Source organism: Dermatophagoides farinae, chromosome 7 (assembly GCF_024713945.1).
Source record: "Dermatophagoides farinae isolate YC_2012a chromosome 7, ASM2471394v1, whole genome shotgun sequence".
NCBI classification, from domain to species: domain Eukaryota; kingdom Metazoa; phylum Arthropoda; class Arachnida; order Sarcoptiformes; family Pyroglyphidae; genus Dermatophagoides; species Dermatophagoides farinae.
Window position 1 is genome coordinate 419766 of NC_134683.1, and position 19812 is coordinate 439577.

The 19812-nt window shown below is 30.2% G+C and overlaps 8 protein-coding genes across 9 annotated transcripts; 3 read left to right on the plus strand and 5 right to left on the minus strand.

Moving 5' to 3' along the window:
- Positions 1 to 258: 258 nt before the first annotated feature.
- LOC124497199 (protein zyg-11 homolog) lies at positions 259 to 4686 on the minus strand. 2 transcript variants are annotated; one of them, XM_075732562.1, is made up of 6 exons: positions 4581 to 4673; positions 1653 to 4483; positions 1471 to 1586; positions 1246 to 1378; positions 1031 to 1181; positions 259 to 962 (listed from the first exon to the last, which is right to left on the minus strand). In XM_075732562.1, the coding sequence occupies exons 2-6, from the start codon at positions 3993 to 3995 to the stop codon at positions 529 to 531; spliced, it is 3177 nt and encodes a 1058-aa protein (XP_075588677.1). In that variant the 5' UTR covers positions 3996 to 4483; positions 4581 to 4673; the 3' UTR covers positions 259 to 528. The 2 variants fall into 2 exon arrangements, with proteins under 2 accessions (XP_075588677.1, XP_046916778.2); XM_047060822.2 differs by having other exon boundaries at positions 1653 to 4686.
- LOC124496501 (uncharacterized) lies at positions 4481 to 5766 on the minus strand. Its single transcript, XM_047060020.2, has 2 exons — positions 5351 to 5766; positions 4481 to 5188 (listed from the first exon to the last, which is right to left on the minus strand). Exons 1-2 carry the CDS (start codon positions 5620 to 5622, stop codon positions 5113 to 5115), a joined length of 348 nt encoding a protein of 115 aa, XP_046915976.1. The 5' UTR covers positions 5623 to 5766; the 3' UTR covers positions 4481 to 5112.
- Positions 5767 to 5918: 152 nt separating this feature from the next.
- LOC124496500 (uncharacterized) lies at positions 5919 to 10000 on the plus strand. Its single transcript, XM_075732563.1, has 3 exons — positions 5919 to 7074; positions 7118 to 7713; positions 7805 to 10000. The coding sequence occupies exon 3, from the start codon at positions 7986 to 7988 to the stop codon at positions 8784 to 8786; it is 801 nt and encodes a 266-aa protein (XP_075588678.1). The 5' UTR covers positions 5919 to 7074; positions 7118 to 7713; positions 7805 to 7985; the 3' UTR covers positions 8787 to 10000.
- LOC124496499 (uncharacterized) lies at positions 8781 to 10569 on the minus strand. The gene is made up of 2 exons (XM_047060018.2): positions 9927 to 10569; positions 8781 to 9852 (listed from the first exon to the last, which is right to left on the minus strand). The coding sequence occupies exons 1-2, from the start codon at positions 10381 to 10383 to the stop codon at positions 8846 to 8848; spliced, it is 1464 nt and encodes a 487-aa protein (XP_046915974.2). The 5' UTR covers positions 10384 to 10569; the 3' UTR covers positions 8781 to 8845.
- Positions 10570 to 10595: 26 nt separating this feature from the next.
- Positions 10596 to 13393, minus strand: LOC124496498 (sodium-coupled neutral amino acid transporter 7-like). Its single transcript, XM_047060017.2, has 2 exons — positions 12775 to 13393; positions 10596 to 12721 (listed from the first exon to the last, which is right to left on the minus strand). The coding sequence occupies exons 1-2, from the start codon at positions 12792 to 12794 to the stop codon at positions 10759 to 10761; spliced, it is 1983 nt and encodes a 660-aa protein (XP_046915973.2). The 5' UTR covers positions 12795 to 13393; the 3' UTR covers positions 10596 to 10758.
- A 1156-nt stretch (positions 13394 to 14549) lies between these two features.
- LOC142597645 (uncharacterized) lies at positions 14550 to 15385 on the plus strand. Its single transcript, XM_075732564.1, has one exon. The coding sequence runs from the start codon at positions 14550 to 14552 to the stop codon at positions 15288 to 15290; it is 741 nt and encodes a 246-aa protein (XP_075588679.1). The 3' UTR covers positions 15291 to 15385.
- On the minus strand, positions 15295 to 17262 carry Rift (Riboflavin transporter). The gene is made up of 2 exons (XM_047060461.2): positions 15893 to 17262; positions 15295 to 15818 (listed from the first exon to the last, which is right to left on the minus strand). Exons 1-2 carry the CDS (start codon positions 17012 to 17014, stop codon positions 15375 to 15377), a joined length of 1566 nt encoding a protein of 521 aa, XP_046916417.1. The 5' UTR covers positions 17015 to 17262; the 3' UTR covers positions 15295 to 15374.
- A 1249-nt stretch (positions 17263 to 18511) lies between these two features.
- On the plus strand, positions 18512 to 19740 carry LOC124497132 (uncharacterized). Its single transcript, XM_047060740.2, has one exon. The coding sequence runs from the start codon at positions 18778 to 18780 to the stop codon at positions 19141 to 19143; it is 366 nt and encodes a 121-aa protein (XP_046916696.1). The 5' UTR covers positions 18512 to 18777; the 3' UTR covers positions 19144 to 19740.
- Positions 19741 to 19812: the final 72 nt, after the last annotated feature.

Genomic DNA, 19812 nt, shown 5'->3' on the forward strand with positions numbered 1-19812 from the left:
ACTAAATTTCACAAAAATATGGCCAAAATAGATGGCAGCACGTGTTTTAAAAAAATTGTAAAATTGAACCAAGTGCTGCCATCTACTTTGGCCATATTTTTGTGAAATTTAGTTCAGTGGAAATCCGCTAGGAACCGCCACTTTCGGCACCTCAGAATTCTGGTTATTATTGATATCAATGGATGGCAGCACTTGGTTTAAAAAAAATAAATTTGCAGATTTGATTTAATAGTCATAATTGATTTTCATCATCATAAATTTAACAATCTTAACGATCTTTATTTTTTTTAAAGAAAAGAAACGAGAAATTAAATAAAATTTAAATGAAAAAACAAAAAGAAACGAAAAAGAAACAAAAAAATAAAATAAAAGAATTAAAATCCAAATCACCAAAAGCCCGAGAAATAAAAATGTGAAATATTGCAAAATTTACATAATATAAATGAGATCGACGATAATGAATTATGAATACGAAAAAATCGCAAAAAAAAACATTGAACAAATGAATAGGCTCCAATGAAATCATCATCATAGTTTGAGCGGTATTGGTGAGAAACAATGAAATGATTTCAATATGATTGATGATAATCGTATTAATGGATCATTATCCAACCAATATTTAAGTAAACAATCACATTCATCAACTAGTGTGGCAGGTTTTTTTCCAGTTGATAAAATCGGTGTTTTACATTCCAATAATCGATTATTATCATTTGTTGAAGATTTTTTTTCAATAATAATATTCCATTGATTACGTTCATGACAATTCCAATCGGTTTGGGCTTTACATAAAATTTGAAATTCATCATCCGTAATAGTTACTAGATTAATTAAACGTCTAGATAATTTGCTTTGTTGTTGTTGACATTCGATACGATATTCACGTTGTAAACGTTCAATAAGAATTCGGATAATTTTTGTAATACATTTTTCATCAAATAACATTCGACAATATTTATTTGCTAAACAAACGAAACAAAAACAAGTCAAATAAAACAAATCAAAATTCAAAAAACTTTTTCAAACTTACGATTTTTCGTACAAACATGATGTATAGCCCATAATGCCCATAATGAAATTGATTCATGTCGATCATTTGTTAACAATGACATGAATGGTTCAAATGAACGATAAGCAACCATTTCAAATGATGGATTTGGCCACGATTGTATTTGATTCAGCTATTTTCATGAAATGAATGAATGAGTTAAACATCAAGAAACAAATTGGATTATATAGACCTACCATTTGTTGCAGCATTTGATCCATATCAAAATTTTCGACCTTTGACCAATTTAAATTATTGTCAGATGCAAGCTGTGCTAGGATTCCAATAGCAAAATAGCTTACATCGATTTGATCTGAATAAATTAGTTTTCTTTGATATAGGAGAGAACAACAAACGAGAAAAAACAATGGTCAAATATTAACAAAAAAACAACAACAACAACAACGTTTGTTTAATCATACCTTAACTGATGTAACAATTTTGGTTGTATTAAATGTCGTCGTAAATATATTACTTCAGCAATATTATTTAAAAGCCCGAGGATTTTCGTTTCAATATTGTTTTTACCTTGAAATAGCTGTGAAAAAATTAAAAACAAAAAAAATTGAACAAACAAAAACAAATTTTTTTCCTCAATACTTACAATCAATGTATTAACATAAAGTTTAATACCATTATGTTTGATGAATGTTTCACATGTTTTCGGTGCATCATCTGTAAAATTCCATAATGCTGATAATGATAATTTCAATATAATTTCACTATTTGGTGTGTTGACACAATAACTTTCTGATACAAGATCAAGTAATTTTTTCAGATAAACAGATTGTGAACCCATTAATGCATTCTCTACGGTTGGTATTTTAGCTGCCAATATGGCACAGATACCGAGAGCAAGACGATTTACAGATAAATCACTAAAAGTAAACAATGTATCCATAACCAAACGAATGCAGCTATAACGATCAAATGTTATATCTTGCAATATACGATCTGAACACATTGTCAATAGAATATTTTTGATGATTTGATATTCCGTTGAATAATGTTTCATGGTTTCAATACAAATATTTACGACTTTACGTAGAATGAATGGATGCAGATTTGAATTATTTTTCGTTAAATTATAAAGATTACCAGTTGAAAAAAGAATCAGCTGTTGATTTTTCATATGCCTATCCATTATATCAACAATCAATACGACAAGTGATGATCGATATGGACGAATTTCATTCGGCTGTAAACGGCTTTCAGCGGCTAATATTTCTCGACTATCCATAGTATCGTCATATTCATAATTATCATCATCATAATCATCGTTGTTATTGTCGAGAATATTCGGATCAAATATATCAATTTCTTGTTCCAGTAATGGTGGTTGTTGTTGTTGTTGTTGCTCAATCAATAGAATATTATCGGAAAATGTATATTGACATAAACAATTCAATGCTTTCTGTATGAATGTTGCACGATTTCGATATCGAAGTAATGATTGTATAACATGAATTAATTTTCCCGTTCCAGCAATCATTAAACGGCCATGTGTTCGTGTATCCAGATCAAACATTTCGGTGAAATTGAATTCCGTTGACATAAGACCAATAAATTTTAATGGACGAAATCGTGGATTTTCTTTATGTTCCAATAATCGTTGTCGTATTAGTTGACAAACTAATGATGCTGACACACGACGTCCAGAAATATCCAATTCCGTTAAACGTTCAAATTGAATAAATTGTGGAAAAAATTCAGCCAAATGATCATAGACAACATATCTTTCGGGTTCGATAGCAAAACGATCATCCGATATATCGAGATATTCAAGATTTTTTAGTTCACCTAAATTATTTTCATCTTTACAAGTGAGTGCAACATTATGCAAATGTAAACGATTCAATTTTTCTAGTTTTCTCAATGGTTTCAATAGGGTTAATTTGGTGGCCGTTAAATCCAACGATCTCAAATTGACCAGATGATCGGTTATTATTTCTAAACATTGATTATTGAATGATGTATATGAAACATCCAGATGTACAAGATTAGTTAATCTTGTCAATGATAAAATGATACAAATTTTATTGAATTTTGTTAGCGAACAATGTGGAACACTAAATGATTCCAGATTCCAAATAGACCAAGGTGATAGATTGTTAATCAACTCGGTAATCGTACAATTCATTAGATGTGCCATTTTCAAACGAATTAAATTATGTTTTTTCAATACTTTTAATCCATCCACAGTGATCAATGTTGCATTTTCAATTCGAAACGTGGTTATTGTATTAACATCACCATCAAACAATGGAAATGACAATGTACGATCATTCATTTTATATAATTGTTGAAATCTATCGATAATATCTTGACAGATATTTTCAGATAGTCTATAATAAAGCTGGATTGCTGATAATTCATCATCATCATCATCTTCATCATTATTTTGTCGTTGTTGTTGTCTGGATAGATGTTGCTGTTGTCTAATGGTTTCTTCTTCCAATGATTCTAAGGATTTACGTCCAAAGAATGTACCAATTAAATTATGGCAAGATTTTTTAAATGAACTTAATTTATCATCAACATTATTATTGTTGTGGCCATTATTATTGCTATTAAAAGCAGCAAGATTGTCAGTAGATGATGGCCGCGATGATAATACCCATTGTGGTGTACGTGCATGTAAACTTGAAAATATTAGATTTATTGAATGTTGTTCACGTGCTATTAATCGTGACCATGATTGATTATCATTATTATTCTCGTTGTTATTGCTTAAATTATTGGCACTGTTGTTGTTGTTGTTGTTGATATTTTTATTTCCACCGCCATTATTCAAATGGTTGTTTAATTTATTATTTTGATGACCGGCACGATTGTTGTTGATAATCGATGAATGATGTTGAGGTTGACTCCATCTATATAATGATTCACAAAATACATTCAATGCTATTTCATATAACGATAATGGTAACATTTCTTTTTGCGTCATTTTTATTTCGTTCTTTCGAAATGTTGACAATGATGAAATTGGATCACTTTGTGTAGTATTGAATTATGAAAATTTTTTTCAAACAAAAATCAAGACAAAACGATGATGATGATGAACAAAAAAAAAATCCGAATCGAATCTTGAGGAAAAATTTGTCAAAAAAAACTGGAAAAATTATCAGTTAGCATTGTCATATCGAAATCGGAAGCAGTGACTGATTTAATCAACGTAATTTACGTAGTTTTTTTTATTGTCTTGAAATTTTTTTTTAAACAAAACAAAACAAAATGTGACTAGATTGTTGTTATAATGGAGATAAATAAATTGTTATTGCTGTGTTATAATTGCTAAATAACAGACAAAAAAAATTGACTTGATTCGACGAACACACAAGTATTTTCATGTGTGTGTCATTGAAATCAATTAAATCCAAATTTGATCACCGACATTTTATCACTTTTTTTGCGAGTTGAATACAGGGGTTGTATCTGATGAATTAAAACTTTTATTAATATTTCATATTCAAATACACATGTACAAATTAATTGATGATGATGATGGTGATTTCAAATCAAACAAACTTACTTTCTCTCTTTTTTCTCATTTTCTCTTTTTTACATGAATTATCAATGAAAATTCAATTAATTTTGTTTCAATAACAAATATGTTGTTGTTTTTGTTGTTGATGATGTTTCTCTCAATCGTCCCTGCAGTGTTTATGTTATTCGATTCGAGCACTTTAACAAACGTATTGAGCATGTCAATGAAACAAGGATAGCCTCCCACATTTAAATGCTACTACTACTAATACAGTAAAAGTATAGAAGGTGTGTGTGTCAGTGTACATGTAGAATGTAAAGAATTTAAATATACACATGAATGAATGAATGAATGAATGACACTATCGATTGTTTTGTAAAAAAAAATTAGTCGTTCATCGTTTGATTTTTAAAAGGTTTTATATAGAATTAAAAATTCAATTAGTTTTTTTATTTTCACATAGAAATTTCATCAACAAAAACAGCAAAAAAAAAACAACAATGATAAATCAGAATTTTATTTGAGAGTATCCACCACCATCAAATCATCAGCAATTATTACTATAGTCATGTACAGATCAAAACCAATATGGATATTTGACCCATAGATCGAGTAGATTAAATTTTCTCGGCTTTTCCGTATGACGAATGTTGCTAATTTTTTTTATAGTGAATAAAAAATGAAATTTCATTATCGATGCCTGAGATAATTACATATAGAGAAAAAAAGTAATTTTTGCAATGAATTTTTTTTTTTTAAAAGCAATGATTTTTTTTATCTGGCGAACAGGAAAAAATAACATTCACAATACTCACATCATTTGATAGATTTTATAATTATCAAAATCACCCTGTAGAACACGTCCTGGACATTGTTTTTGATGTGTAACCAATTCCCAACGATGTGTGAATTTTCGACAACAATCTTTAAATGGACATTTAAATAATTTACGATCTTGATGTTGTTGCAATGATTTACGTGTTTCAAAACGTCCATAACATTTATCACATTGAAACAAAAAACGTTCAGGATCAGTACGACGTTCATGCATCAATTTTGCTAAACGTTCATCACCATTTGTATTCATTGTTATCGATTATTGTGTTGTTTACGTTCCAGAATCAAATTGATTGATTGATCGACAAATTTTCTAAAGACTGGCGTGTGTGTGTTTGTGAGCAAAAGAATTCAAAGTCAAATTCTTCAAGATATGGTGAAAGCGACTGACGAAAAAAAACAAACAAACAATATTCTTTCGTATGATAATTGTAAAGAATTCATCATGGTTGACACATCTACAAACAATAATTTTCAGGCCAAAAATAGACATGAAAGAATGAATATTGGATAAACTCCGCCTACAAGAATTAAAGAAGAATTCATGATCAACGATTACAAAGCCAACAGGCAACATTATCATTTCGGATTCCAGTGACAAACAACAACGACAGAATTGATGTCAATGTCTTTTAGTTTTGTCAGTTTTTTTTGGCAAATGAAAAAGTTTTTGAATTATAAATATTCAAAAGATGGAGCCATGTTGTAATCGATAATAATAAAATGAGAAATGAGAAAGTTAATTTCAAATTCAGCCTCATTTAATGATGATGATAATAATGATAATGATCACGAAAGCAAATATATTTTGAATTAATCGATTAAAAAGCCCATATGGTTTGTAATCCTTTCATTACTTGAATTACATTAATTGTTGGCCTACATTCAAATCAAATCGCACAACAATTATATGGACATGGATGATGACCGAAATAAATAAAAATTTCAAACATTAAAAATTGACAACAATTAGAATGTCTCAAATAATTTATTGCTTAATTGAAAATTTAAATTTTTTTTTTTCATCGCCCATTTCGATCATAAATCGATGATGATGATGTTGATGATGGTCATTGAATGAATTATTCATTATTGATTGATTCACTTGAAATCAATCAAGAAAGGCTAGGCTATATAGAGAAATTAGAGAAAAAAAAACCATTGATTCATCGTTCATTGATCACTGATGAAATAAAGGAGAAAAATTTCAGTCAATTTCACTTCAGTTCAAGTAATACAATTTCATCATTCATTGTAAAACGTTTTTTGTGATCAAAGTGTAAACTATTTTTTCAAGTGCTGTTGTTGTTGTAATTTTTTCAGATGTTTTCTCACATATATTTTATAATGAGAAATGAAACCAAAAATCCGATAAACCGAAATCAAAACAAAAGCCAGCCAAAAAATTGTATCGCCATATGTTAAACAAACAAGAAAACCTGGAAAACAATAAAATAATCAGCTTTTAATGATTCTCGATTCCAGTGTGTGTGTTCCATATCAGAAATATCAGAGATAAGCTTCACAAACACAAACACACCTGTTTATGTAAACATCAGAAAAAAAAGGTTTATTCGACAGCACAATGTTTGTTCCAAATGACGAACACAGACGATGATTTTGTCCTGTTTTTTTTGAGATTACAATTTATTGTTCGAAAAAAAAAAATTTTTTCTTTTCATTTTGTCATTTCTCTACAGCTGTACATCGAATAAAATTATTGTTACACACACACACACACACAGTTGATTACATCTTCTGTGTGCTTAATCATCATCATCAATTTGTTCTCATTATATAATCGTTTAGGCGTGTTTGTGTGTGTGTGTGTGTCATTCATTGTTCCATTTTCTGTTGATTGTTGTCCCCGAATTCATATTTTGACATTGACATTTTTTTTGTGTTGTGTTGAATGTAACATCTTGAAATGACGCTGGTCGTGGTGAATGGGAAAAACAAATTTTTTGTCGAAATTTATTGGGTTTTTTTCCTTATTTTCTATAACGAAAAATTTTTCGCTTTTATTATGAATTTGAATTGCCGCTTTTCAACAACAACAACAACAACGAAAAATCCACCAAAAACATTCCACATTCGAATAAATTTTTTTTTTGTTTTGTTTTTCACCCAATTCTTATTTTTCTGCACTGACATTTTGTTTATAAAAATTTGATTTGAAATGTAATTCAAATTCTCTTATTTTGAAAATCCATCAATCGGCAGCTATGACGACGACGATGACGATGATGATGATGATGATGATCTCTGTTCTTCTGTTGTGGGTGGCATGAAAACATGAAAAAAATGTATCAAAAAAGATTGATTTCTGTGAAAAAAAAGAGTAAACTGTTTTTGTTTTTTGTTGTTGTTTGTTTTACATCATCATCATTAACACTTTTTTTTTGTTTTTCCACTTCTTTCATTCGTTCCAGATTCACATCGATTGACATCATCAACCACATAGAATCCAATGAACAAACAGGCCAACACCAGACAAACAAAATTCTTATTCTGGCCTGGTTATTCTGTGTGGAAAAAAAATTCTGTTTTTTTTCATATTTAAATTTCAGTATTCACATAATCATCATCATCTGTGAATGAATCGATCAAATAATGATGGATCGTACATTTTCAATACAATCAAATGATCAAACCAACAACGATTTTGCTGTAGAACAATCAACATATGATTCAACGATTATGACCATTAATCGCCAAAATCCATTCAATAATCATCATTATCATCATCATCATCGAAAAAAACGATTATTTTTCGGTCATCAATTACCATCAAATTATTTGCTGATAAAATGGATACTGATCATATGGCTAATCGGTGGTATAGCGCTTTATTTATTGGATATTTTCTTGTTCCGTGTATCATCCACCATTCAAGATATTGTAAATTTACCATCAGATTTAATATTCCTGTTTGCCATTTGTAATAATTTCTCATTGATAATTGCCATTTTGATGGAATTACGGCCATTATTAATTGTATCGATATTTGTTGATTGTTTACTACTTGTTGCAATACCAGCATTAATTGTTGAAGTTGTTCCCAATCTATTTACATATGCATCATTAATGATATCGATAATTTTATCCATTTATTATGGTGTACTTTATATGCGTTATCCATTATTCTATATTGATAATACTAATCATCCATACGACAACATGATGATCGGTAATAGAAATCGATCAAATCTACCTTATGATTATTTTAGCACAATGACTGCTGCTGCTAATTCCACACATAGATTTTCATTCAATTCTTCACCACCACCACCACAACAACAACAGCAACAACGACAACAACAACCACAATCACCACTGCAATCACAACAATCAACAAATGAATGTTTGACCATTTCTGGCCAATTACAACCTAGACGTTCATGTCAATTTTGAAAAAAACTGATTTTCTTTATTCAAAAAGAATAAATAAGTAGATAAAACCAAAAAAAAAATCATCGTCTATAATCAAGTATTGGATCTTCATCAACATCATGAACATTTGAATCTTCGTCATCATCAACATTGGATTGTAAATGTTGAATGTCCGCCATAGTTTTATCCATTATCTTTTGATCTTTGTCTTCGGTGGTCATAACACCATCATCATCATCATTATTATTATTCTGCCTTTCAATACCAGTTTTATTTTTACGATAAAATTGTAACGATAAACGTTTTGATGATGGTGCAAATTTACAATGGAAAAATAATTGAAAAAAATTTTCCGTTTTCCATTGATCAATATTAATGACCAAATTATTCATAATACGATATTGTTTTCGAATGTATTCCAATTCAATGCTGATTACTTGATTATCAGCCACCACTGCATACAATGTTTCATTCAATTCAACAAATGTAACAAAATTATAACGTTGTGTACAAAGTTGGATGTATGGTTTATTTTTTATCGGTATCATTATGGCACAATTCATTGATAGTTCTGATTCAAATGTAGCCATTGTGGATGGATACCATGCTATGAACAATCCAAGGCCATTCGAGAATAAAAACCGTACATTATGATGATCCAATAATGATTCTGGTGCTAAAGATTGAAGTTGATTCTGATGATGAAGTTTTAATGTCAATATACTATTCTGGATATATTGATCCAATACATCACGTTTATGATCATTACGGACTGAACTAAACACTGGCCGTATAATGGACATTGAAAAATCATCCGAACGTATGTTGATCATACGATAAACATCAATATTTGATGCAAGATTCGATTGTGTTGGCGATGGATCAATAATGGCCACAACCCGAAACAAGTAATTAACGATTGGATGAAAACGACAAAATTGACTTGTAGGCGGTATGTAAAGCCATTTTTGTTGACAACCATAACGAAGTTGATTACGTGTGGAAAAATACAAAATCGACGGTGTTTGTGATGATGTATTATTACCACCAAACTGGTTGGATTTTGACAATGATTTTCCCATTATATCTACAGTGGAAAGAAAACAAAACATAAAATCAATCAATCAATCAATCAATTAATTAGCTAAACAAATGGCAAACCTTTAAGAAAACTATTTCCAAAACCACCAGCAGCACCATCAACATTTGTATATAATGGTGACATTGTAGGAAAATGAAATACATTCGTGAAACGACGACGTGTTGTATCAAATTCAAATATTCTATTATCAATTGAATTCGTTGAATCATCTTTATAGTGTACGATATTCACATAGATGATGTTATTTAATGTCCAAATATCGGTGATTAATTTATCTTCAGATGAATCACAAACATATTTTTCAGCTGGTGCTGCATCAACCATAATTGATGATAATGTTGTTGTCGATGTTGTTGATGTTTGTTTTGATCGATTTGTCACCGCTATTATTGATTCACGATTTTGTTGTCGTTTTAATCGACTACTATGATGATTAGATGATGATTTTGAATGTTGGCCCAAAGTGGCCACCAATACTAGACCCAATGATGTAACGATTATTGTTCGAGCAAACATTGTGGATGATGATGATGGCTATGAATCGAATGGATGTATGAATGAATAAAAATGGCCAACATATCATCATTATTATCATCATCATCAAACACTGACATTTCACTCAGCATTCAAATGTTAATAAAAACAGTCACAAGCACTCAAAAAAAACCCTCCACACACACACAAAAAAAATTTGGGTGAATGACACACACACACACAAGTATACATAGATATAATTTAATTATTTTTTTAATTGTTTTTCGTTTTCATTTCTATAGAAATTATTTACAAAAAATTTTTCATTTGTTTTTTAATGCGAAGAAAAAATAGATTATTGTGTTTTGTAGATCCAATGTGTATGTGTTTGATCTGTATCGTTGACACGGAACGGAACTAGGAAATGTAATTTGAACTGTTGCTGCTTGTACTGACGCTGGCACTGGTGGTGGTGGCTGTTGTGTTATTTGTATTTTTATTTTGAATCATTGAAACTAAATCACAAACAGCACCATGTTCAGATTGTTGTTGAAAATCATGATAAACTTGTATTAGAATTATAATAAACATAATGATTCCCATCATAATTATGAATAATGCATATGCTAAAAGGATATTCTGTAACCATTGTTTTTGTAGATTAAACCAATTGGTGAACCATGATGATCGTCTAGTTTGATTGGTCATTGTATCAATTTCATCATCATCATCGTCGTCCACAACGACACCATATTGAACAGGCAATTGAACGGATGTTGTATTATCAATAAATTTAGACTGTTGTTGATGTTGATGGCCAAATTTTCGATATCTTTTGATTAATGAAAACAAGGCTATACCTGGAAATATGAAAACATTACATGATGCAAGTGATCCAAGAAATCCGATTGCAATCGTTATGTTTGGTATAACTATAGCCAATACAAGTACAGCTACATTCCATATAGTAGTGATGATTATATTCCAACGACGTTCATAACGTTCGAATGTATTTTCTGGTGATTCTATTCCACCATTATCATCACTGGAAATACATTCATAACCGGAACGATATTGTTGTCCATAATAACGGCTTAAAACGATACGAACAATTGTATCACGACCACAGAATACAACTGGCGGATATGTTGTAATCATTTTCACTATTAATGCTACAATACCAGCCAATACAATTGGATCATTTGCATTATACATTAACATTATATCTGGTGCAACATTCGATCCAAATGTCAGATAACCAAATGAACCAGCTAAACAATACAGTACAAGTAACGATGCCATTGATACCAGTATGGATTTGGAGAAATTTTGAATATTTTTCTCGGACATTGAATCATAAACAGGAATGACAATTTCATGTGTTTGATATGCAAAAAACACCACTGGTAATGCAGCAATAAATTCTAATGCCGATTCAGGGCTAGTACGTATTTCATACGTATGAAATGGATCACGTTCATGATTATAGTAGGAATAAATATTCAAGAATATTATATAAAAACTAGCTATAACACCCAATACATTGATATGACGAAGGAAATCTAATCTTCGAAAATAACACATTGGCCATGTAACCATGATAGCTGTAATGGACATAGTGAAAAAACGATTTGCCCACCAATAACGGCAAAATTCACGTCCAATATACGTTGCAAATATCCGATCAAATTGATCACCAATAATTATGACAAATGTTACACAAATCCCAAAACAAGTTATAGCAATTGATGCGGCGGATATACGCATCACTCGCGGTCCGCACATCGTACGCATAACACCGTGATAAGAATCTTCATTATTAATTTGGGCACAATAAATCAATATCAGAATAGTGGTCATCATTAAAACTGCCGCAAACATTTGGATGATCGTCGCATAAACAATACCACCAAGACGATCATATGCAACCGGATAATTAAGTAAACCAGCACCAAGAGCTGCATTTATCAATAAAAATGCACCCATTATCCAGGTAATTTTACCACCACCACCATTACCATTATTTTGGCGAGAACTATTTCGACTTGAACCATTATTGGGATCAATAAAATCATAAGATTGATTCGATGAACCATTAGATCGGTTAGAAATCTTTGTTGTTGTTGCTGTTGGATTTAAATATGTAGAATTTATCGATGATGATGATGTCAATAATGTTGATGATGATAGCGATGATGAAGATGATGGTTGTTGTTGTTGAGATGTAGAATCATTCACATGATTATTATGATTATTACGAATTTTTGGATAAAATGAGGAACTTGATGATGATTGTTGTTGTTGTCCATTTAATAATGGTTCCCTTATTGTTGTTGTATCATGATTTGCAGTTAAAATGGATGTATCAAATCCTAATAAACTAGAAAACAAAATTCATTAAAATCAATAATAAATTTTCAATCATCATCATACCTTTTGAATGTGTCGACCATTTTTTCGTATTTTTAAAAACACACACAAAGAGAGACAGACATAAAAATGATGAGAAAATCAAGTCTAAAAACACGATTGATATGTTATATGTTTATGGGATGGTAATTGAAGAAAACAAAATTTTTTGTCAATGTCAAAAAATCAATCAATCTGTAACCATATTTAAGTGGATCATCATCATGGTCGAGAAAATTGTGAGAAAAAAAAATTTATACTTTTTTGCACAAAAACAACAAATGTTAACCACACACGCACAACAAAAAAAAATCGACAATCAATCAATCAATCAATTAATCAATCAGAAATCAATCGTACTTTTTTTCGATTATATAATTGATCAATTATAGTGAAAAAAGGTGATGAAAATGGCCAAAAACAAACGTCCAGATCATGGATTAAGTCAAACATTTTTTTTTTGTTGATAAAAATTGTTTTTTTTTGAGTTTTTGTTCACAACAAATTTCATTTCAATTATTATTACTATTACTATATAGTAGCAACAATCATCAATTTGATCAACACATTGATCATCATCGATCATGGCAATGATCGCGAGGTGTAGATGTGTGTCTGTCTGTTTTTGTGTATTTTCAATTTCAAATAAAAAAAAATGATGATAATTTAATGGAATTGGACTGTGTCAATAGAAGCAACAACAAAAAAAACGATATGCTACACACATGGTAGTACATGAATACAAAACTTGTGACAAATTTCTTCAAACACTGAGATTTGTACGATAAAAATTCGCCGGGTTAAATGATAATTTTTTCTTTTCTTTTTGATTAGATTTGATTCGATGATGATTGATTGATTGAGTGATGTTTTTTTCAATGAATGAATCAAAAAAAAATTGGGAATTTCTTTTTTGGTAGAAGAAAAAAAATTTCATTCAAAGATAACACACACACACACGAGAATCACGAGTATTTTGAATTCATTTTTTTCTGTTGTTTTTTCAAAAAAAAAGAATTTGACCGATTTTTTCGAAACATAAAAATGATGAAATTGGACACGAAAAAAAATGATACGTATGTAATATATGAGATGATGAAAAAAACGATATCAAATTTCACTGGTGGTCATAATAACACAACCTATCATCATCATCGTTTGATTTGATTTGGTTTTTTTTCATTCAAGAAAAAAAATTCATTGACTTTTTTTTGATGATTCTTTTTATCATTCACTTTTGGTTCTCGTGATCGATCGATTGATTAATCATGCCAATCTTTTTCTTCCATTTTGTTTGGTTATTTTTAGAGCACAATAACAACATGTGATTTTTTTGGGCCTTTTATAGTGAAGAGAAAAAAAATTGATTGGCATGATATGATGATGCGTGGATTTTGGTCAAATCAAATCAAATCAAATCGAATCGATTGATTTTGATAAGATTATTTATTCATTGATCCATTACGATTTGCTTGTTCCAGATTTTTCTTGCTTTTTCATCACCAATAACGTCATCTTATCCGGAAATTTTTTCCATTTATTTAAACAGTCTTCTTTTTTTTGTTTTGTTTTGTTTTCTGGTACAAAAATGGGAAAAAAATCTAATTTTCAAACAAAAATAAATCATATGATGATGATACATACATGGTTAGATGGCGTTGCTGTGAGATCGAAAAAAAAATCGAATTTCGAAATTTCCAATTCAACAAGAATGGTGAATGATTCGATTGAAATTTCGATGATTTTGGCCAAATAATTCCAAAATAGCAAATGGATTTGATTGATTGATCGATTGATTGATGGTGGTCATGTCCATATTTGGTATATTTTTATTTCTGATTATTGGTTTTACATTGATCGTAATCATTTTGTTGCTAATGTATCGTTATGGTTATTATACAAATATCTGGCCATTAAACACCAGTTGGTTTGATCAATTTGCCCGTAAACTTCACATTGATCGTCAAAATACACTAGATTTCAATTATTTTCTGGAACAATTATGGCCAATACGTACAATACGGAATTTATCGATAAGAATAAAACGATCACCAAAACGGGTGATTGGCGGCACAGTTGATGAAATATCTATACCAGCAACAACAAAATCATTATCATTATCATCGTGGCCATCATCGAAATTAGGATCAGATTATCATCATAATAAAAGTAATTCATCATCATCATTAATTGAATCTAGCCATCAATCATCATTAGCATCTATAATCGATGATATTGATAAACAACAACGAAATGAAAAATCATTATTTGATATACAAGAATTATCAACATCATTATTACCACAACGTTCATTATCACGTTCGTTGTCTGAAAAGATTGAAATAAAGATAAAAATACCGAAAATACAAATGAAAAGAAAATTAATTCATCATCATCCACAACAACAACAACAAGAAAAACAACTGTTAAAATTTACATCAAAATTCGTACAACAATTAAAAACATCATTCGATATTGAAAAACAGAATTTAATAAGCACGACACCGGCGCCATCTAGCGTAGTCAATATGAACAAATAGCTTGTTAATGAAAAAATTTTTTATTCAATAAAAAAAATATATTAATCAATCATTCGATGAAGATATTTACAAAATGAAAATAATCTAATTAATCTGATAACATTGATTAAACCAATGGGTATAATTAATCAACAGAAATGCAATTGAAGCACCAATTGCCGATCCGAATTGTGTTTGCATTCCAACCCAAAACATACCGTTCATACGGTTATAATCACAAATCACCAATGTAATCATTGTTTTCGCATATGATGCAATTGTTATGAATGCGGCCCAAATTGCAACCATGATCCATGCGGCTATTGTATGCCATTGTTCACTATGAACCAAAGGTGGTGATGGACTCATCAAAGCTGATATCAATATATAAACGGCTAAAATTGTTGCCACCACTGTTAACATGGTAATCATTCGTATAGAACGATGTTCGACGAGCATTCCATAGAAACAACCAACTGGATATGAAATTGATGCTAAAATGACGACATAATGTAATGTATCGGCACTGTATGGCATTGCGGAAAATGGCTGCAACGAAAAAAATAAACATAAAGATGAATTGAATTGTCAATGAAAATCAATGAATAAATGAATCTTCAAACCTGTAATGGTGGCATAAATCCGAATGTTGTGAAACTATTCCAAAACATGAGACCAAGTAGATAGAAATATATCGAACGATTAATTTCGAATGTTTTTCCATTCGAATTCATTTCATTATGATGATGATGATGATTATTCAATGATTCATCATTACAATCGTCATCATCATCGAGCGATAGTTCTACATAATTATCATCATTTAAATTGATTGACTTTTGTTGTCGTTGTCGTTCATCATTGATGTTATTGTTGTCATCATTATTACTAATTGTTTTATCAAACAAATGCAAACGTTTTATACGTCGTTGTTCATGTCGTGCAAATGGTATGAATTCTAATGATAAAAAAGCCAGATAGCTAATAATTAATGTAATGAATAATGATGTGAAAAATATTTCCACAGAAAATCTTGGTTCAATCAACGATGGTAATTGTAGCGATGATGATGATGATACAATTGGATCAAGGATTGAGGATGATGAAATATTGCTAGAAATTTCCTGGGAATTTAACAATAATTCAGCTGATTTTGTTGTTGTTGTTATTGTTGGACATGAATCTTCATCCATTGATCCTATTGTATGACCAACACCTTGAATTAAAACAACCAAGCTTGGAATGAAACCACTAAGACCTTCACCAACAAGATATGGTGTCATAAAACTGGAATCAAAACGTGCCATAAATGGTAAAAATGTAACGGATGATGTACAATCCACGAGAGCTAAGCCAAACGTAAAAATTAATAAAAATATTGAATGTTCACCGCCGAAAATACAAATGGTTCGTTGCCAGAAACCAATCAACATCAAACAGGAAATTAGACCGATCAACATTTGTATATGTGTGGCTGAGATGTCATTCACAAAACGATTTTGTTTCATAATCCAATACAATAATGGACCGATATTTGCCAATTGTATCATCATATTTAAATGTGATGCAAGTGTCCATCCTTCTGGTAATTGTTGCAACAATAATGGCATTTCTAACCACAAACCGGTTAATGCAATCCATGAACCTGTACCAAATAGCATTGCTAATATTGATATTGGAACAACAGCCTTTGGATTCGTATCAATCATTTCGGTCATTTCGCCAATAAATGATTGTTGAGCCATGATGATGATGATGATGATGATGATTTACACCGGATGGATCATCTATTCAGCAGGTTTTGGCAGAAAATATATTCGATGATTGAAAATTAAATCAATATTTTATCGTCGTCGTGATGTTTTGTATGTTTATGATAATTATGAGAGAAAAAAGTTTTTTCTGATCGATTTATTAATTTAATTAGGTGTTAATTGATGATGGCCATCAATTAGCAACGACAACAACAACGGCAATGTCATAAATGTCTCTGTTAGTGTATATGCTACATGATCTTTGTTTTTCCAATCAATCAATTTTGAATTAATCAATTTTTCTTTTCTTTTTTTTTGTAGATAAGAAAGACAGAAATGTATCGGAAATGACAACAACAATGTTTGGCCATTGATTGATTTTTTTTTTGGCAAAAAATTTTTTTAATTCATCAGTTTAATTTATGTGTAAAGTAAACCATAGTTGGCACCATCATTTTATGAATAGAATGGAATCATTATCGTACTACTGCGTTTATTTTTCAACAACAACAAAAAAAACATCAAAGTTATTTTTATCACACACACAAATACCACACCCATCTTGAAAAATTACTTGATGCAACAAGCACACACACACACACAAATAAGCAACAAACGAACAACGAAACAGCCAAAAAAAAAATCTTGAATTTCTAATCATAAAATCCTGGCAAAGAATCAGTAGAAAAAAAACAACGAGAAACAAGCAGAATAATCTAGGGATTTTTCATGTTGTTGTTGTTATTAATTACATTGTCCATCAACTTGTAAAGCATTAAAATGTTGCCCATGTTTGGACGATTTCTGAAACAAAAACGAAACGAAAATAATCAAAATTCCAAGAAGAAAAAAAATTATAATGATGATAGCATTTGATAATCTCTTTTATGTTTTTTTTTTTGTTTTTTGTTTTTCTTCTAATAATTAATCAACTACGATCATTATGGCCAAATTTAGCAAATTCATTCACAGTTTTTTTTTGTTTCGTGTTTTAATGATGCTTGAAATTGTGTGTTTGAAATTTCGAAGGTCACTCGACCATCCAATGAATTCTTGAATTATCAATGACCGCGATATTTGCCAATATAAGATGTTTCCCGATGGAAACGATGATTCAGTAAATGAGATAATACAAAAAAAATTCCTATGTTGTTATGAAATAGTTTTGTTTTTGTTTACCAATAAAAAACAGATGGTTGTAATTATAGAAATACTTCCGCTTCGAATTTCCCTCCACCACCTCCCCCCCGTAAACACACACACACCACAAACGCAAACACAAAAAAAAACATGTTATTTATACGCAGGAGGAAACGCAAAATGAATGTTAACAAACAACAAAAAAACCACCAACACAACATTGTATATTTTTTTTCGTTGCTGTACTAGTGGTTAATAATTTAGTTGTGAAACGTTATTTTTATATGTTTTCTTCCATGGTGAAACTTCATCATCATCATCATCATTATTATTCAGTGTGTCACAATGGAAAAAAAATTCAATGAATGAATGAATGTGAAACATTTATGATTTTGTTGTTGTGTTATGGATCTGTTCATCTTCATTATCATTCAAGCTACAGTTACGTTTGGTTGGTTACATCAAATTAAACTTAACTGAAAACTAGTTTGTTGTCAATCTGCCAGGTGTGTGTGTATATATCAGTGTTGTTATTATCGTGAATCGAAGCAAAACAAAAAAAAAAAAAATAATTCGGAAATCCTCGATATTCAATCAAATTAAATCAATCGATAATGAATACATTCGGTATTGTTCGTATTGTTTTGTTGGTTTTTTTGATCATCGTTCTTGTTATGATGATTATTTTGTTTTCAAGATCAATAATTGGTATCGCTAATAAAGATCGTGGCCGTGATAATGTGAATGGAGCCATTAGTTCAGCGTTGGTCGGTGCAAATGTCATTATCGGTTTATTGGGCGCATATCGTGAACATTTTCTTTTCACATTAATATTCGCTATTCTTCAGACGATTATTATCATTTTTGAATTATTTATTACAATACCACATGGATGGATTTTCATTGTACCATGGGTTGGATCGGCCATTTTGGCCTATATAATGGCATTTATGATTAAACAAGGACATAGTTCTGGTTGACAATTTAATGAGAAATATTGGCATAATAAAAGAGATGTTGACAACGACAACAACGATAATAGCAACAGCAACAACGAAAAACAAAAATTGAAACCAAAAAAAAAAGAAAAAGAAAACCTATACGCCAACAACAACAACAAAAACAACAGGAAAAAAATCCATTGAAATGTGGTGAATCATTTTTTGTCATTTTTGATTTGAACAACTAAATTTGATATATTGAATAATCAACTAATAATCATTAATAAAAAACAATAATAATTGTATTCAAGGACGATAGCAGCCATTTATAACAAATTGATTTGATTTCGAATGAAAAATGATGATGATGAATGCAATGGAATCTTTGGCAACGTTGATAATGGAAAAAAAAGAAACAACCATTTTTCTGTCTAACACTATTATTACTACTACTAATAATCTGATGATGATCTGGTTTCGTTTTCCTTTCTTTTTTATTGCTGTTGTTGTTGCTATTGTTGTTATGGTCTTAACCCTTTTTATTATTCATTTTGCACATTTTTTTTGGATTTTGGATTTTGTTTTGAATTTTTTTTTCTTCTTGTCATAAAATAAAAATTTTTAAAGAAAAACAAATGATCGAGTGGTGTTTTTTTTTGTTGTCGTTTTTTGTTGTCGTTTTCGTTTTTTTCCACTATTGGTCAGCGT

Coding starts and splice junctions, on each gene's coding strand:
- LOC124497199 (XM_047060822.2), bottom strand. CDS start 3,995: ATGACGCAAAAAGAAATGTTACCATTATCGTTATATGAAATAGCATTG. Junction 1,587..1,652: donor TTTATGTTAATACATTGATT/GTAAGTATTGAG, acceptor ATTTTTTCACAG/CTATTTCAAGGTAAAAACAA. Junction 1,182..1,245: donor ATCAAATGCTGCAACAAATG/GTAGGTCTATAT, acceptor TCATGAAAATAG/CTGAATCAAATACAATCGTG.
- LOC124496501 (XM_047060020.2), bottom strand. CDS start 5,622: ATGAATACAAATGGTGATGAACGTTTAGCAAAATTGATGCATGAACGT. Junction 5,189..5,350: donor TATAAAATCTATCAAATGAT/GTGAGTATTGTG, acceptor AAAAAAAATTAG/CAACATTCGTCATACGGAAA.
- LOC124496500 (XM_075732563.1), top strand. CDS start 7,986: ATGATGGATCGTACATTTTCAATACAATCAAATGATCAAACCAACAAC.
- LOC124496499 (XM_047060018.2), bottom strand. CDS start 10,383: ATGTTTGCTCGAACAATAATCGTTACATCATTGGGTCTAGTATTGGTG. Junction 9,853..9,926: donor TGGAAATAGTTTTCTTAAAG/GTTTGCCATTTG, acceptor TTTCCACTGTAG/ATATAATGGGAAAATCATTG.
- LOC124496498 (XM_047060017.2), bottom strand. CDS start 12,794: ATGGTCGACACATTCAAAAG. Junction 12,722..12,774: donor ATGGTCGACACATTCAAAAG/GTATGATGATGA, acceptor TTTGTTTTCTAG/TTTATTAGGATTTGATACAT.
- LOC142597645 (XM_075732564.1), top strand. CDS start 14,550: ATGGTGGTCATGTCCATATTTGGTATATTTTTATTTCTGATTATTGGT.
- Rift (XM_047060461.2), bottom strand. CDS start 17,014: ATGGCTCAACAATCATTTATTGGCGAAATGACCGAAATGATTGATACG. Junction 15,819..15,892: donor GATTTATGCCACCATTACAG/GTTTGAAGATTC, acceptor TTTTCGTTGCAG/CCATTTTCCGCAATGCCATA.
- LOC124497132 (XM_047060740.2), top strand. CDS start 18,778: ATGAATACATTCGGTATTGTTCGTATTGTTTTGTTGGTTTTTTTGATC.